The sequence below is a fragment of the Silurus meridionalis genome, chromosome 2 (genome assembly GCF_014805685.1).
Source record: "Silurus meridionalis isolate SWU-2019-XX chromosome 2, ASM1480568v1, whole genome shotgun sequence".
Taxonomy (NCBI): domain Eukaryota; kingdom Metazoa; phylum Chordata; class Actinopteri; order Siluriformes; family Siluridae; genus Silurus; species Silurus meridionalis.
This window is the reverse complement of record NC_060885.1, coordinates 11203519-11223222: the sequence shown is the minus strand read 5'-3', so window position 1 is coordinate 11223222 and position 19704 is coordinate 11203519. Positions and strand designations below refer to the sequence as shown.

At 37.5% G+C, this 19704-nt stretch overlaps 1 protein-coding gene across 1 annotated transcript in view; it reads right to left on the bottom strand.

Annotated features, from left to right (window-relative positions):
- LOC124403015 (PH and SEC7 domain-containing protein 1-like) overlaps positions 1 to 19704 on the bottom strand; it is a 28179-nt gene that overhangs the window by 6648 nt on the left and 1827 nt on the right. The window contains exons 5-10 of the mRNA XM_046876544.1: positions 13232 to 13414; positions 12955 to 13035; positions 12133 to 12245; positions 11965 to 12023; positions 11735 to 11824; positions 2778 to 2821 (exon numbers count right to left, since the gene is read on the bottom strand). Of these exons, the coding sequence (XP_046732500.1) occupies positions 2778 to 2821; positions 11735 to 11824; positions 11965 to 12023; positions 12133 to 12245; positions 12955 to 13035; positions 13232 to 13414 (570 nt within the window). The remainder of the gene's footprint in view (positions 1 to 2777; positions 2822 to 11734; positions 11825 to 11964; positions 12024 to 12132; positions 12246 to 12954; positions 13036 to 13231; positions 13415 to 19704) is intronic.

Sequence of the window (19704 nt, the reverse complement as noted above, 5' to 3'; positions counted from 1 at the left end):
TTATGGAGTATTTTTTATGTAATTCTGAAGTAAATAATAAATTTAATTCATTTTGGAATAAATCTGTAACAAAACAAAAGGCGCTGCAAATACTTTTCAGATGCACTGTATAAAAAGTAATAGATAGTTTAAACATTTAAGATCACTACTGAGCATTTAATGAATATTTGTATATACCTTAACATTTTTTGTATCTAATTAAGACACTACATAATGCAGAAACCTTAAATGCCAACATCTTTCACAATAAAAATACTGATTATTGGTAGATCAAAATTTTCCTATTTTCAATAAAATACTCCTAGTAGAATCAAACCCAGATCTAAAATCTGATTTGAACACATGCCCACCATAACACCTACAATAGCAATTGGCTGCTTTCCCATCAATCTGATTATTCAGGTGGAGGTGTGATCCGTTGATCGAACTAAGTAATTTAAGTGCAGTGCAGTTTTGTGTCTCAAACTCAGACATTTCTTCTCTCTGAGACAATCACTTGCTCAGCTCTAAATAAGACCACACTAATACTTTCAATTTTGATACAGTAGATGTTTAAAATTCATAATAAAGCTATAGTTGTTAGTAAAAAATAATCAAGTGATGTTCAAAATATTTGTTTTTCAATTTTCTGACCTCTAAGGTGCATATACTCCCACACAGTGACAAAAACACAGAAATAATAAGCAATATTAACTCCTACACAAGAGCCTACAAGAAAATGGCACAAACCTGTACAGTACATTATCGTCTTCACATGTATGCCATTCAGATATTCCATTCAATTTATTGTATTTGTATAGGGCTTAAAACAGTGGACATTGTCACAGTCATGTAAATTAGATGCGAGTTAGATACCTACATACAGAATACTAATGTTCTTTAACTGACACATGTACTCCGAATTCACAAATGCAGGACTACTCAGGGACTATTAGTCAGATGCCCACACAAACTTATAAAGGTCATCCTAATTGACCAGTTAAAATTATCTTCAGTTTACATTTTTTGGTTGTACCACAAATGGTTTTATATCTAGAAAAATGCATAATCTTCACATGATTTGAATAATCTCTTATAGTACTGTAAGTAAATGCCAAATTACATTGTGGATGGATGGATGGATGGATGGATGGATGGATGGATGGATGGATGGATGGATGGATAGATAGATAGATAGATAGATAGATAGATAGATAGATAGATAGATAGATAGATAGATAGATAGATAGATAGATAGATAGATAGATAGATTGTTAACACAAATTTGGAGGTACACAATTGTATATGATATCTTTGGATAATGTAGCATAAAATTTCACTTCTCCTGAACTAGATGACAGAAACCTATTATCCTATTATTGATCATCTTTGGAATAAATTGGAATACTGATTACACCTCAGGCCTTCTCACCCTACAATGCCCGACTTTACTAATGCCCTTTTAGCCAAATGAGCACAAATATAGACAAAAACACACTCCAAAATCTAATGGGAACATCATCCCAGAAGCATAGAGGTTATTATAACAGCATTATAACTCAAGGGATGTGGAATTGCATGTGAGATGTTCAAAAATAATTTTTTTAAAGAACATATTCATTTTAAAGTCAGGAGTCCACAAACATTTGTCTAGTGTCAACAGAGCAAACCACAGAATGCAAAAATTAAGTTTTTTAATCTGTGGCTACCATATAGTAAATCATTGTATATGATGTTAATATTGATAATATAGTTAATACAGATAATGATAATGAATTTAAATGAGTACATATTATAAACCTTGCAGTTGGATCTGCTGTCAGACTTGTGCTGGTACAGAAAATTAATCAACACTTCTGACTATTTGTTATTGTTCTATTACTGTGAAAAAAGGACATGTTATTTCCAGTCATTGGTAAATGCCTCATGTTATTTGACTTAGTGGTCAATGCCTTAGCAGCTAATTACAAACGCCATTTCCTTCCAGCCAGTCAGCACAGCACAGCCTGAAGCCTGTACCTTTAAATATCTCTCTCTCTCTCTCTCTCTCTCTCTCTTTCTCAAACTGGTATGTAGTCTTTGCCTCCCAAATGGTAATGCTCTCATCTGTTGCTTAGTAACTGCTAGACTCCCTGCCAGGTTCTGAGAGAGCGAGTACAAGAGAAGCAGAGTTACTGAATGTGAGTGAATGCGAGAGAGCGAGAGAGATAGAGAAAAATAGATGAAAGGAATACAGATGAATGAAAGAGAATAGAAGAGAGGACGCAGCCAGCTCTCCTCCCTCGTTCACAACATACCAACAAACAGCGCTAAAGCCCTCGAGGAGACAAACGACTCAGCACGCTTGCTCTCTTGCTCTGTGTGAGTGTGTAGCAGTGCAGTTACAAATGTGCATCAGGCAGAGAAAGATTTCGACCTGTAATTACACTAAGGCAACTAGGGAGCCGTAGTCATAGAAACAGAGTTCAGGAAGCCAAAGTCTAAATCAGGGGCCAGGACATCACGTGGTTTTGCCCAGGTTAGAAACACGTCAGCTCAACCTATCACACGCACCTCGACCTGCAGGAAAAATGCTTTACCACCACACACCATCTTACCATGTAATCAGTGTTAGCACCTCATTACTGCACCTTACTGAGCATGAATATTTAGGACAATGACTAGAGAAGCCTGCTCTTATGCATGCTTATGTATCATTTTAAATATGCAAATAAAAAAAATGAAAAAAAAGAATACAAATAAGAGAAAATATATAAATAAAACAGCCCATTTAGGGAAAAAACAAATGATGAACTCACATTGTCCATTGCAGCTTTTCATTCTTGATGGAGTTATAGAGTGCCTGCAAATGAATGAAAAAGCCATGTGTCAATAAACAGAACAATACAAAAAATGTTCACATAAAATATGGGCAATATCGCTAAGAGGTTATACACTTAGTAGACTATATTTAATATTGCGTAACCAAAAGGTTTTAAAAAATATATACAAACTGCAACAACGAATTGAAAAACGGCATGGTGACACAGGAGCAATGCCATAACTCCAGGGTACCGACAATTTTCACATTTTCTAGCCGTGTGAATGAGTTTCCGCTAGGTTCTTCAGTTTTTTCTTACCAAAAACATGCAGGTGGCTTGCCAACTGTAATTGACCCTTAGATGTGAATGAATGTGTAAACGTGTGAGTATGGTGCCCTTTGTTATACTGGCATCACATTCATGGTGTACATGATGTAGTATCATTTACCTATGCACCCATTTAAGCCTTTGCTCCATCTAATAATGAAGACATACCTTTTCCTTCCTCTTGCGTGTTTGAGGATGGTTTTGGCCATCTTGTACTTTGCCCAGCAGATCAGGAAAAGCTAAGGGCCTGAGAGAACGTGACCGTGGTGCTTTGGTGTAGCGAAATGGTTCCGTGACACTAAAGTCCCGGCCACACCGCACTGAGCACAGAGAGCGCGAGCGCAGACGCCCCGCCGAGTGGATACTGTTCACTCCAATCATTTTAAAACCTGGAGCCTAATTTCTCAACCGTCCTGAATAGCTCGCAGATAACACTGAAGTTCAGATACAGCTCTTGTGAGTGCAAAATTTAAAAAAAGGATGGGAGCTTCTTTACAGCTTGGCTCGCTTGAAGTTGAGAAGCCCTCGAAAACCTCTGTGGAGACTCCAGCTCTTTGATTATAAATTCAGTTTTATTAATTATGCACAATGAAATAACTTCCAAACCTGGGATTTCCATCACAAGAGCGAACTTTCTGTTCTACTCTGAGCAAAAGCAGTAAGAAATTGCAGACAAACAAGGAAGCGGTGCTGCCGATCCTTCTGACTTGCTGTTTTGTTTTTACTTTTATTTGCAGATGTGAATCCTCAAAGTGATGCCATGAACATGCACAGCTGACAACATACATTGCATACGACGCTTACAGGTTTGATATAAATTAAGGAGATAAAAAATGGTGACATGGCACAAGAAAAGAGAAAACCAGACATGCACACATGTCCAAGAGAAAACCAAAGACCAAAAAGTGCAGCAAAAGAGGGAGACTTCAACTCCTGCCTTTACTCACAACGGCATCCCAGAACTGTGACGTCACAGTCACTCACCCCTTTGGGACAGGGAAAGAGACATCAAATGAAAGATGGCAAGGCAAAGAAAGGGGACAGGCACTGCAGGAAAGAGTGTAGGCACAAAGCGATAATTTGATTGCCCTATAGTTGCTTCGCAGTTTTCCTCTATATCACCCTGTTTCTGTCTTTTCCTCCATAGTGCTCCGGATGTCTGCATTTGTATCCATCAGTATGCGCCGTATTTCCTTCCTTCATCCAAGTTCTCTCTCAATTTTGGTTGCAATCTTTTTATCATTTCTTCTCTCATGCACACTAGAGCTTGATGTTGTGTGCATAGTAAAAACCAGAACACGTTTCACATCCCTCTCCTTCCAGACTCTTTCTTCCTCTGCGGTGCAGATAGAAAACGAACTGAAATGCACTGAGTAGGATATCTGATGTGGGAGGAGTGCTCACCCTCCCTCTCTCATTCTCTCCCTCTCCCAACCTGTTCTTCTCTCTGCCCAGCCAACAAATAACAGTCCTCGGATCTGCTCTGGTCCCGCCTTCTGGCGAATGTCAGAGCTGAGTGCTGGCTTCCCCAACACAGCGCATCATATGGCAGCAGCACTACAATTAACCTGTTGCTCTGCCCCCATGAAGGAAATTACTTCACATCAAACTGAATGAATCTTTTATTCACAGTAGGTTCAATGAAATAGCTGCTAATGTGCTGTGTTAATGTTCAAGGATACAACACGGGAGTAGGCTCATGGTGTAATGGTCTCTTTGCTCATTAGTCTCCTCTTGTCTCTATAATCTATAAAGTCTAATCACTCAATATTTTCAACTAAATTTTTCCTTTTCTTTTGCTAAAAGATCAGGGACACTGGGTACTCTACAGGCTCTAAGAATCTTGCCTTAGTCAGCTGTGACCGGATTCCTTGTATAAACCATCATCCAGATGTAAGGCAGCTTATGATCGAGCTGTAAGGCAGCTATAACGCTTCCAAATGTACCATTCATCAATTGATTTTTCCAGTAACTGCTTTATCTTGATCCAATGGATGCAATTAAGACAAGTCTATTACAGTACACCATACACACACACATACAGACCTTCATACACCTTTTCAAACCTAGAATAGAGCCTACAGAACTGTGTGGGAGACCGAAGCCTATACCAGGAAACTCAGGGAACAAGACAGGGGACACCCTGGTTGTGAGGCAAAATCTATTCTGGAACGCCAATCAGCCCCAATGTGGTCTAGTGGTTAGGATGCGGCGCTCTCACTGCTGCGGCCCGGGTTCGATCCCCGGTCAGGGAACCAACCCCAGCCATTAGGGTTGCACAAGCCTTAGAGCCGTCCCAAGCCCGGATAAATGGGGAGGGTTGCGTTAAGAAGGGCATCCAGCATAAAAACATGTGCCAAATCAAACAGCCGAAAGCAAGTTTAATCATTTCCAATGTACATTTTTGAAAGGGAGAAGAAAACTAGAGAAACCAGAAGAAACCACCAAACAAAATGAGAACATGCAAATGCTGTGCACTGAATTAAAACCCCAAATCTTGAAATGTACAATATTTGTAAGAAGTACTCACTAGTCATCACTTATAACAAAAAAAAGAATGTATTATTTTTGTTAACAAGATTTTTCTATTACATTTTATTTGAAAGATTTCTTTTTCAGTAGTTTGTCTTTTAACAACCCTGGTAGATTCACTGCACAAAAGAAGTATTAGCACCCTTCATTAATACAACAAAAATAAAAATAATAACACAAGCAGTAAATGATATATTGAGATCAAATATACATCATATAGATTATATGTATTGTTAATAAGAACTAGATTTTTCCTACAGGAACCTATCATTTTATAAAACATAGTATGTAATATTAAACCATAATCAAATAAACACAATGACTGGCTGTGGTAGATAGTGTATATCACAATTCCAAACCTGTGAAAAATACAAAATATGAAAATCTCAGTTCCCAATTAGTAACATATGGTGCTGTATCTTTGTGTATGAAAAGTTTTTTTTTTTTTTTTAAGCCAGAGCAGTGTTGAGAAAGCCTGTTTAGCTGTCAGTGTGGGCAGTGTGATAATGTGGTATAGCTCTTGACTCTTATTTGCATATCCTCCACAACCTCAATCAAGGAGACACAGAAAAAAAAGTACACTTTGCATACAATAAGGTATGGCAAGAAAACAATTTGTAGATTGGAAGAGGTAATAAATGGAGGAAGAGGAATGCAGAGAAATGAAGATGGAGATAGTGAAATTTGCAATTCCTTTATGCCACCACCTTGACAAAGGCTCATCTCAGCAGGAGGCAGGCAAATTCCCATCTGCTACAATCCTCAGTCCTCCCTTTTTTTCACTGAGCTACTCACTGAAATCAGAAGCCTTGCACTCCATCTATACTGAGCTACGCACCAACGTAAAGCTTCACCTGTTGCCTTCTGACCATCTTAGCTCATCTTTTGCCTACACTTCACACTAGTAGCTATTCAGGGAATTAGGAATTATATGAATGGATGAAAAGAAGAGAACCTTTTTGTATGTAAAAAAAAATATATCAGAGGCTCTTTGTATGATTTAGTACCTGACACTAATTAAATGCTGACATCAGCTTTGTAACTGAGCAACCATTTCTAGATTCTGTTGCCAAGTCACATGAGGTGTGGTTTGCTTTAAGACAGTTTGCTATCATGCAAATAAATAAAATAAATCAAGGAGTCAGCTTGAATAAAAGATACTGATACTCAGTAATGGATATAACTAACTCACTCTCTCTCTCTCTCTCTCTCTCTCTCTCTCTCTGAGCACTGTATATGTACAATACAATACAATGTACTGGTCATATATATATATATATGGCCAGTACAGATCTTTACATTTATCCCTCTGAACTCTTTTCGGACTAAGTTGGAATGGTAATTCCAGACCAGCTCGTCTGACATCAGTTCCTGACTTCAATAAAGCTTTTCTGGCTGAATACTCAAAAGGTTTTAATGAAGGGCCTTCCCTGAGAAGTGGCTGTAATTTCTTTAAGTAATTGTAATGTTAATCTATAATTGGATGTAAAATAAAACAGACATGTCCAGATCCTTACGATAATCTAGTTTACATAACATTACTAGTGTATTAGTGTACATAAGATTACATTGTTTTCAGCAGGCTTTTTATTGTATACCATATACCGACACACGAAGTAGCCAAAAACAGAAACCAAGTTTACAGCACAGACAAACAAATTATCAATAGACATTTGAAAGGGTCACTTTTTGGTCAATTTTGAGGTAAAATTTTCAGGTAAAACCAACATACAGGTTATGGTACTAATGATCAAGCACACATAAATGTTTCTATGAAAGACATGAGAGGTAGTACTCCTAATACCTTAGGTGTAGTATCTGTGCATGTATTATGAAGTCACTACAATGTCTGTGATCTACAGAGAGACTGCTTGTCCTTCTTGAGTTGATGAAAATCGCTATAGACATCCTCTGGCAACATTACTTAGCAGGCATATGTCAGGACAAAAGAGGGAGCGGAAGGTGTTGGTGTTTCAGAGGGATGGTGTTTGAAAGCACATGTGTGGGAGACAGAAAAAAACAGACAGAGTTGTTTGGTGTGTGTGGTGGCTACCCACTGTGATTTAAAAACCCGGCGTGACCAGAGCGGTTCAGGTGCGGCCATGACGTGCACTCTTTTTATTCACTGATCTCAGTAATCCTGCTGGAGTGATAAAAATAGGCTGCCTTTTATTTTTCACAAGCGCACTTAAACACAGGAGATTCAATGTCACCAACTCATACAAATCCTCTACTGTGCAGATTGTTAATCCCAACATATCACATGCCTATTGTATATTTATAATTAGGCTGTGCTTGAAAGAGGTGGGAATCACTGCACAGAACAATTGCATCACCCACTTATGAGAACAATTGCTTTTTCTAACTCAAAAGATTAACAGTCTGTCATCATTACAGTGCTGGTGATGCTATAGTCAAAACAAAACTCATCCAGTTAGTAATTGGACACTGGCTATTCAATGCACCTAATGAACTATTTTGACATTTAACATTCTTTACACAAAGCACTCTGATTTTTTTGTGTGTGATATAATAGAGTATTATTGCAGAGTTTTAAAAATGACTTATTTACTTCAAATGCTTTTCAGTCTGTGTTTTTAAGGTCCAATTAAAAAAAAGCCATTAAGATGCAAGGCTCCATATTAACTAGAGCATCTTTAAAATCACAGCATGAAATCACTGACCATCACCACAAACCGAGATCATTATCTTCCCTCTAGCAGATTGCATCTTAAACAGCCACCCACACTGGCTTTCCTACACACACATGCTATCAGATTAATCACACCCTCAGCTTCTGCACATTCTTTATCAAGGCACCTTCCAGTTGCTAGGTTATACCATTATTATATTTCCCTGTGTTTTACATATTGCATTCTGCATGTGAACTTACAGTAAATGCTTAATGCATTCACTCATGATCATTTATGAGACTTATTTATGGGATTTCTCTATTTTTTCTTTTCTTTTTTTTTTTTAACCCAAATCAGTTTTTATTAGCACTTTAACAGTACGGATTGTCACTATGCATTTTTACAGAAACCTGGATGTAGATTGAGATTCCTGATGAGAAACAATACAATCTACAACACTTCTTCTGGCTGACACCTAACCCTCAACTGCTCACTAGTATAAATCAGATAAATAATAGTTCCAATTGCCATAAATTGTCCAAATGCCATAAATGTCAACCAAATCATTACTGTATATAGGCATAGAAGAATAAACACGTTAAAAAAAAAATCATAGAAGCCTTATAGTCATTATAATAACAAAAGCAGTTCTTAACATTCAGTTTTTAGGCAGTGCAAAACTTTAGGATGTCTATGTGGGAGCATCCATAAGATCAGACAAATTTATTTTCATTTATTTTATAATGTAATGTAATGTAATATACTATAATATAAAATAATATAATATAATATCCAAGCTGAGCTAGTTTTTCCCAATTATGTGACAACTAAGAACCTGGAAGAATGAAGGCTAATGTGTACATCCTGTGAAACATATAAAACCAAAAAAAAGATTAATTATTTCGCACTGCAAATTCAGGTCATGATTAGAAAAATAAAGTCATGCCAAATCAACCAGATGACCTTCAAAAACTCCTCCTCTAAAGATTCAACCTTATCCTCTTACAAAAATAAAGTGGGTGCTCAAAATAAAATAACATTTTAACAAATTAAAAAGACTTGTGTAGGGGAAAAAGACCACATTAAAAAAACTTCTATTACAATCAATAACACAAAGACCAGCCAAGTATGTTCTCAAAAAAATCATTAATAAATCAACTACTGAATGCACACTTATTTCTGAGCCATTTAATCAAAATTCTAAACTAATGTATCACCTTATTAACATTTGTAACGATAGTAAGGTACAGTCAGTGCATTCATAGTGAGAGAGCTATTGTAAGTGCTTTCTAATGATCATAATTAAATATATCTTTGTGTATGATTTAGAGCAGACAGAATATTAGATACAGTGAGGAAAATAAGTATTTGAACACCCTGCTATTTTGCAAGTTCTCCCACTTAGAAATCATGGAGGGGTCTGAAATTGTCATCGTAGGTGCATGTCCACTGTGAGAGACATAATCTAAAAAAAAAATCCCGAAATCACAATGTATGATTTTTTAACTATTTATTTGTATGATACAGCTGCAAACAAGTATTTGAACACCTGAGAAAGTCAATGTTAATATTTGGTACAGTAGCCTTTGTTTGCAATTACAGAGTTCAAATGTTTCCTGTAGTTTTTCACCAGGTTTGCACACACTGCAGGAGGGATTTTGGCCCACTCCTCCACACAGATCTTCTCTAGATCAGTCAGGTTTCTGGCCTGTCGCTGAGAAACACGGAGTTTGAGCTCCCTCCAAAGATTCTCTATTGGGTTTAGGTCTGGAGACTGGCTAGGCCACGCCAGAACCTTGATATGCTTCTTACAGAGCCACTCCTTGGTTATCCTGGCTGTGTGCTTCAGGTCATTGTCACGTTGGAAGACCCAGCCTCGACCCATCTTCAATGCTCTAACTGAGGGAAGGAGGTTGTTCCCCAAAATCTCGCAATACATGGCCCCAGTCATCCTCTCCTTAATACAGTGCAGTCGCCCCCTTCCATGTGCAGAAAAACACCCCCAAAGCATGATGCTACCACCCCAATGCTTCACAGTAGGGATGGTGTTCTTGGGATGGTACTCATCATTCTTCTACCTCCAAACACGTTTAGTGGAATTATGACCCAAAAGTTATATTTTGGTCTCATCTGACCACATGACTTTCTCCCATGACTCCTCTGGATCATCCAAATGGTCATTGGCAAACTTAAGACGTGCCTGGACATGTGCTGGTTTAAGCAGGGAAACCTTCCGTGCCATGCATGATTTCAAACCATGACGTCTTAGTGTTTTACCAACAGTAACCTTGGAAACGGTGGTCCCAGCTCTTTTCAGGTCATTGACCAGCTCCTCCCGTGTAGTTCTGGGCTGATTTCTCACCTTCCTTAGGATCATTGAGACCCCACGGTGAGATCTTGCATGGAGCCCCAGTCCGAGGAGATTGACAGTCATGTTTAGCTTCTTCCATTTTCTAATGATTGCTCCAACAGTGGACCTTTTTCACCAAGCTGCTTGGCAATTTCCCGTAGCCCTTTCCAGCCTTGTGGAGGTGTACAATTTTGTCTCTAGTGTCTTTGGACAGCTCTTTGGTCTTGGCCATGTTAGTAGTTGGATTCTTACTGATTGTATGGGGTGGACAGGTGTCTTTATGCAGCTAACGACCTCAAACAGGTGCATCTAATTTAGGATAATAAATGTAGTGGAGGTGGACATTTTAAAGGCAGACTAACAGGTCTTTGAGGGTCAGAATTCTAACTGATAGACAGGTGTTCAAATACTTATTTGCAGCTGTATCATACAAATAAATAGTTTAAAAATCATATATTGTGATTTCTGGATTTTTTTTTTTTAGATTATGTCTCTCACAGTGGACATGCGCCTACGATGACAATTTCAGACCCCTCCATGATTTCTAAGTGGGAGAACTTGCAAAATAGCAGGGTGTTTAAATACTTATTTTCCTCACTGTATATTCTAATCAAATAAATTATTCTATATTTTATGTACTACTGTATATAAAATAACTAACAAAAAAATTTTTTTTTATTCACTCAGACAGTTTTGTATACTAAACATCAATGATAGGTCAATGCTAGCAAACGCGCATGGTATAAGCAGGGTAATTCAATGCTTCACATCATGTGGTTCTTTCTTTCTAATGCCATATCATGCATCATGTAACGCACACCTAGCCATGAATTACCTCTTAATTTAGATACAGTACCTCAAGAAGTGAATCTTGGAGGCATGGTTTTCCCTCTTTTCATTTCAATTATTACCAAATTCACTTTTGGCTGTGTGTATAAATCACGGAAATCAAAATATTTACTAATCTGTGTTGTGATATGACAGTTTGTATAACAGACAGATTTGTAAATTTATACAGCGAGAAAGGGAACACATACAGCTGCCATTGTAGCAGTGTGAAAGTGTAAGCATCCATTTTGTTTGTGTGTGTGTGTGTGCTTAAAGTTACTCACCTTGAGAAGATCTTTGGGGAAATTGTGCCCATCATTTAAACCCTCCAGGTTGCCTATAAACTGTGCACATGACATCCTCTTCCCCACATTCTGCATAAATAAGAGAGAAAGAAAGCTTTTTAACATTTTCAAACATTTATTGTGCCTGTATCACACATTTCCTAATGCAGAGTAGAAAAAAACCTTATCACAAATTGTAATTTTCATTCAGTGTAACTGTTCAGACTCACATGGCCATGTAGGTCTGTGTTGAGCAGCATCAAAGCGCAGGTCAGAGTGTGAACACTGTCTACAAAACAAATTCACAGCATGAACAACAGAGCTATCTGGTGGTACAAAGGTGATGTTACAGCCTCAATGTGAGGTAGATGCTCACCCTCGCAGCATGTGTGATTTACCTTCATTTGGTACAGTGTTGGGGTTGCACTGATGATATCTTCTGGAGAAATGCGACAGCACTCGTTCTCTTTCCTGCGTCTCACCCATAAGAGCAAACTCTCTTAGGAAAATTCTGAATAACAAAGATATGTGACCTTATATTGCTTACAGATTGAAATATAGGACTACACAGTAAAATATTAAGTGGATTTTTTATGTGTTGGGTTTGTTTCAAATAATACATTTTAATTGATTAATACTTAATTTATCATGCTAGCAATGGATAGCAAAAAGTAAGAAATAAAATGGAGGCAGAAAATGGCATAATTTCCATCCCTTTTACTACTTTCTTAACCTTGCACCCAGAGTACAGTTTATTAGGAACACCCACACTCTTAATCTGTAAGAGTTCCCCCAGAGGGACAACCAAAAAGCCTTTAGGGTTTATATATATATATATATATATATATATATATATATATATATATATATATATATATACACAACATTTAAAAAACAGTTTTCTACAATGATTCTACATTTATTTTTTATGTATTTACATGTATTTTTCTTCTTTTTTTCATGTTTTCATTACTGTAATATGCACAGTCCACCTCTACTCATTATTGGAAAGAGACCACTGCTGGCCCACCACTGACCAGAGTTATAAGCATTCTCAGCACAGCAGTAAAACTAACATTTAACTTTCTAAAAAGCCTCTAGTCTATTCAAACTGTCAGAGTCATAAAATATAGAAATAAAATAGATTTATTTAGAAATAAGAAGTCATCCTAAAAAAGGGAAAATATTTAAAAGAAAAATGTGCATGTGCATCCACTTACCTTAGGGCCTGATCTAGACTCATGCCAGCAAAATTGAAATAACTCAGGTACTCTTCCGCCACCATTCCGCTAAAATCATTACTGCAGGCAAACAGAGGAAAACAAAAAGCACAATGTGTAAAGGATTGAGAATTTGCATATGTGAGTATGTCTATTTTAACATTTAATATTCATGACCACACAATGCTTATGTATCTGAATCAAATGGCTCAGAGTTCACATACAAGACAAGTTTTTTTAAGAGGATAGATAAAAAAAAGAAAGAAATTATGCTCACTTTTTACTCAGGTGTCTTGCAATGTCAGACCTCCTAAAGCCGTCCAGGTTGTAGAGACGTTTGGCCAGCAGTTTGGCAGCCTGAAGGTCGGCCTTGCCATTAAAAATGTTTTCGTTGGTGCCCAATGCCAAGCGTTGTGCCACCTCATGGTCAGATTCTGTGACAAGTCCTGATCCTCGTTCCCTGAAAAAAGTAACAGTAAGCAAAAACAATATAGTTTGGTATTTGCAACAATTTGCTTTTTCCTGTAAATAATATTTGTGCAGAACATGCTAATACAGTGCCACCACAGACAATCGTCATATACCCACAATCATGCATGAACACACGTGTGTGGTGTTTTGGAATCCTTATTCCCCAGTGTTATTTACATTCATAGAAGTACGCAGCCATTTTTCATTATTGCGTGTTTTTTATTTGCATGTGTTGACAGTAATCATCATCTGTTTGGCATCTAAACTCACCCACAAGGACACTCCTTTCATCCCTGACAGACACTAACTACTGGTAAAAACGTCAATCGCAAGAACCCATTAGCAAACATTTTAATAGGGCTCAAAAACATTTCAAATAGGGCGTATTCCCACCTTGTACCCGTTGTTCCCAGGATAATCTCTGCTTCTATTATGAGCCTGACCAGGATAAAGCTTAAAGGCTTACAAAGAATGAATGTCTGAATGAGCATTTATGGCATTTTGTCTCCATGACTCATGGCCACAACTTAAGAATTAACTGTTAAAAGATAAATGCTATCTTGTACAATAAAAAAGTCATCCTAGTTATAATATAATCAAAACTTTAATTCTAAAATTATTATTATTATTATTATTATTATTATTATTATTATTATTATAAAACAAAAAAATCAATAAGCGCAAAAAATTTCAAACAACCAATTTCTGGATGTTATGTTTATTTCAAGCTTGTAGGTTTTTTTTTTTATCTATTTACAAAAAATTTAGTAAAAACTTAGTAAATAGATAAAAAAAACCTACAAGCTTGAAATAAACATAACATCCAGAAATTGGTTGTTTGAAATTTTTCATAGTTCAAGTTAAACTATAAGATAAATTTGACATATTTAAAATATTTCCACTTGCTAAATTTCAATTTGCAGTGTAGTGTCAATATACTATTTTTAAACCACAATAGATTAATGACTAGACATTCCTATTTAAAACATAACCTGCATTACCAACAGCACAAAACATACACATATGTATAAAAGTGTTCTAATAAGTTCAACATTAGTAACTCTGATTTTAGATGAAAAACAAACAAAAAAATCCAAAAAAGTAATTTACAACAAATTCACATTTCAATGGAGCTATTATTTATTTGAGAGATCATGTCAATGGACAATATATAAGCAAACAAATCATTGTCTTCTTACCTTAACACCATATCACCTCTGTGTAAAAACCTTATCGTGCCTCAGAACCGTCACTGCTTCCTAATTACACAACCCTTAACTATCGAGGCTCAAGTGGAACTAAATACTTATGATCTGCTTTTAGCCTATTTCTAAAAGGAAAGTCTAACATAAAGGCTAGGGAGGGAGGAGACTCTGAGAAGGCAAAGCTGAAGGGGAGGTGTATGTTTATCCTTCAAACAATGAGTCCTCATTCCAAAGCAGACTAAAAATTATGAAATGTACAATACATTCTCTATCTAAGCTCACAGTTAGGGTGTGGAGGCCACTTTAAATGAGGCACTAATAAACAGACTTTCCTACTTTCAGTCAACTGGAATTTCTGGACCTGTCTAATTAATAATAGTACAGTTTTCACAGACGCCAGGACATATAAATGATTTCTCCTGTACTTGCCCTAACTACTCAGAGCTTGTAGATTAACATCTTTGAACAAGTCAGATAAAATTGTTTTGTGTTAAACAGCCATTTTTCCTAAGAAAACAACCAGCCTACATACGCCCTCTCCTTATGAACAGTCTCATCCACAAACACATTCCACAATCACCCAGGAGCTTTTTACACACCTACACAAACTGTGGCCAGGCTGAATTAGGGTCATGCTGTTCTTAAATGATGTTAGTTACCTGTCCCAGCTAGAATAAATCCAACTCCCACGTAAAAAATAGTTCACCCTTTTACTCACTGTTAGCAAATGGTTTGAAGTGAGGTTTATTTTTTGTTTTTTATAGATTTATAGGTAAAGAAAACAACAAAAAGTTACAAGAAGCACACATCACCTGCTTACAATAAATGTCTATGTTCTATGTTATGTTATATGAAAATAACAGTTTTATGTGTAGCAGGGATGAGCCACTACCCAAATAATAATAGCAAGATAGTAAAATTAACAAAGCATTAAAAACACTAAAGCTATTCCCCTTTATTGCATGAACAAAGAATGGAAGAAGCACTTTTAAAAAAAGAATGGTTGAAAAAATCTAAATGATAATATAATTCTTCAGGTTTTTATACAGTTCCTGACATTCCAACCTTTCTGTTCACAGGGCATTTTGTGTACTTTCATATTACAAGAATTACAGACAGACACCTTGTGACACTATTGTGTTCGAATTTCCTTTCTGGCCCACAGTATAAAGTGGACCAGAAACAACAAAACATTGACGGAAGAAGGTGGGGCTAGAAATGCTGGATTCTTGAGAAAAACATTTCCATTCATTAGCAATAGTGGCTTATCCACATGGGCAGATTGCATTGGGGCAAAAAGAAGTGCATCTGGAAGTAGCACCTAGCAAACATCATACAGCACTTAAAAATATCTGTCACATTTCCTTCATCCCAAATAGATCATCTACTCACCGATAAACCTCTGGCAGGGGAGCATACAAGTAGTGATCATCCAAGACCCCGCCTCCCCAGCAGAGCAAATAGCGCGCCATATCATTAAATCCCTGCCTCCTGACATGCAGCTTAAGTGCCTGCTCAGATCCTTAACCAGCACAGAGCTCAGAGGACCTCATTCTTTTTTCCCGTGTGATCCACATGAAAAACACTAATCGTATAGTTTATTCCTAGGCATGATTTCTCCTGTCTCTTCTCCTTTCTCATTCCTAGGCTGCTTTCTGCTTTCAGCCTGCTTGCCTATATGCATGTTTTGTGTTATCCTGCCTGTGTACTTCTCTTCAGCTGGGCTATTTTCTGCTGCTGGATGTGATATGTGTTTCCTTTCACTATGCAACAACTCAACCCCTTTCCCTCCTTCTTTTCCTTTCTTTGTTACTGCCTCATGTCCCTCCCTCTCATCAGCCCCTTCTCCCAGAACTTTTTTAACAACCTTGGTCTCTGCACAATCTGACCTGAATATGTGGAGCACTTACAAATGGGAGCAGAAACATGTTGGTCAATGTCGAATGTTGGCCAACTGAAGATAACCTAAATAAAAAACACGAAGTCTTGGAAGACTGTGTCTAAAGCTCTATTTAAAACCCTGAAGTCACATGACCCTGGAAGCTAATCTCACAACCACCCTGGAGACCAAGTGGACTTGGATGAGCTCCAGGTCTCACTAGACGCCGGACAGGAAAAGGACCTCTACGGAGGAGCCAGTTGTCAGACCAAATGGGGTCAAATTTCTGTTTTTATTGGCAAAACATAAATAGCTGGATGACAAAGCTGTATGAAAAGTCCCAAATGTAGCAATCCCTGCACACTTTTTTCCTTCTTTTAGAATAAAACCAATGCTGGCTGGTTTGTACTCAACTCTCCCACTGGACACGATGAGGACTGGTTGTTAATCTTTATTTTAAACAACACAAGCTATGACCCCTAAGAAGTCTTTAATTGACAATCACAATGTAAACTTCTATGTTGGTTGAGATTTATAGCCAGGCTAAATATTGGCGATTGAGCCTTACTAGTGATCACAGTATTCCTGTGCATTCATTTAACTACATTTAAAAAATATTATTCCCTGTTTTTGATGAGGATATGTATTCCAGGCCACAGTAAATTGCATTAAATAGTACAACTAAAGATAGCCTTGCAAAATTATTTCTTTTTGTAGCAATATTTTTAGAACCACATCCTATAGATCAAAATATCCTGATGCAATCTGGAGACATAACATTCCCGAAATGTGTTTATACTTCCATCTGCTGGGCAACGTGTGCAAAAGCATAGCAGCTTGTACAAGTTTGACTGAGATTGGTATCATAAACAGAGGCTATTTTATTGTAATTAAATCTGTAAAAATTTTCACCTTATAATTTTCACTTTTAGTTACTACATTTCAAAAAGAAAAGCATCTCTACTTTCTACTCACTACATTCTCATAGCACTACATCAGTAAATTTCTGAAAAATCCCATGTATTTGCAATCTTATCATACAACATTGAACAGTTAATCAAAATTCTTATCAAAACAAATTTGATCGTTATAGTTAAATTAGAAGGCAGAAATGTCAGCACGCTAAAAATTAATTATGTAAAAGCATGATTCAACATGGTCCAGTATTTGTCCTAAAAGCTTCACATTTAATAATTAAAATTTTTTTAAAGAAAAAACAAAGCCACGTCACATGAATTTCTTTGTTCTGCATTTTGAGGATCCTGCAACCTTAGTCTCAATTTAGGTGTCGTGTGAAGTTTTTTGGCATGCTTTGTTGGGCTTTTTTTTATAATTGTATCCATTTAGAATACATTCTAATACAAATAATATATTTATACACAGTTACACCTTAAGCAGAAGTACGAAACTGGTTAAGATTATGAAGCCCATAGATAACAATATTGTCAATAATTTAATTAATAAGAAATTCTTATAATAATGCCACTTTTTTAGTAAAGGAAACATAAGTAAAGGGAAAAACACTTTTTCTTTAGGCTTCTCCCATTAGGGGTCGCCACAGCGGATCATCCGTCTCCATACCCACTGTCCACATCTGCCTCTTTCACCCCAACTCCCTGCATGTCTTTCCTCACCACATCCATTAACCTCCTCCTTGGCCTTCCTCTTTTCCTCCTTACTGGTGGCTCCATCCTCAGCATTCTCCTACCGATAAACCCCATTTCCCTCCTCTGCACATGTCCAAACCATCTCAATCTCGCTCTTCTCACCTTGTCTCCAAAACGTCCTACATATGTTGTCCCTCTAATAAACTTGTTTTTTTAATCCTGTCCATCCTCGTCACTCCCAATGGAAACATCAACATCTTCAGCTCTGCTACTTTCAGCTCCACCTCCTGTCTTTTACTCAATGCCACTGTCTCTAAACCATACAACATCGCAGGTCTCACCACAGTCCTATAAACTGTCCCTTTTACTCTTGCAGATATCCTTCTATTACAAATCACTCCTGCCACTCTTCTCCACCCTGCCTGCACACTTTTCTTCACTTCTCTAACACACTCTCCATTACTTTGCACTGTTGACCCCAGGTACCTGAACTCCTCCAACTTCACCACCTTGTCTCCCTGCAACTGCACCACTTCACTGTCCTCCCTTTCATTGACACACATGTACTCTGTCTTACTAATACTGACTTTTATTCTCCTTCTTTTCAGCGCATATCTCCACCACTCCAGGCTCTTCTCAAACTGCTTCCTACTCTCCGCAACAAATCACAATATCATCCGCAAACATCATAGTCCACGGAGACTCCTGTCTGACCTCGTCCGTCAACCTGTCCATCACCACTGCAAACAGGAAAGGGCTCAGAGCCGATCCTTGATGCAGTCCAACCTCCACCTTGAACCAGTCTGTCGTTCCTACTGCACACTTCACTGCTGTCACACTGTCCTCATACATGTCCTGCACCACCCTCACATACTTCTCTGACACACCTGACTTTCTCATACAATACCACAACTCCTCTCTCGGCACCCTGTCGTACACTTTAAATCTACAAACACACAATGCAACTCCTTCTGACCTTCTCTATACTTCTCCATCAACATTCCCAAAGCAAATAATGCGTCTGTGGTGCTCTTCCTTGGCAAGAAACCACACTTTTTTTCACAGATGGTCACCTCTTCTCTCAGCCTGGGTCCACTACTCTTTCCCATAACTTCATGGTGTGACTGATCAACTTTACCAGCACACTCCTTCTTCATTCCTCAGGCATAATCTCACCTTCCAAAATCTTGTTGAACAAGCTGGTTAAAAACTCCACTGCAATCTCTCCTGAACATCTCCATGCTTCTACCGGTATGTCTTCTGGTCCAACCGACTTTCCACTCTTTATCCTCTTAATTGCTGTTCTCAATTTCTCCTTACTAATCCTATCCACTTCCTGCTTCACCATCTCCACATCATCCAACCTTTTCTCTCTCTCATTTTCCTCGTTTATCAGTTGCTCAAAATACTCCATCTTCTCAACATACTCTCCTCACTAATCAGACCTTTGAGAAGATATATTATCATAAAAACAAGCAAATTACAGAAGCCATGATTGCTGTGTTTAAGCATTTGTACTTTAAAAAAAACATTAAAAACTGTGTAAATAACTGTTTATGCTAGTGCATGTGATTGTCAGGGCATGCCT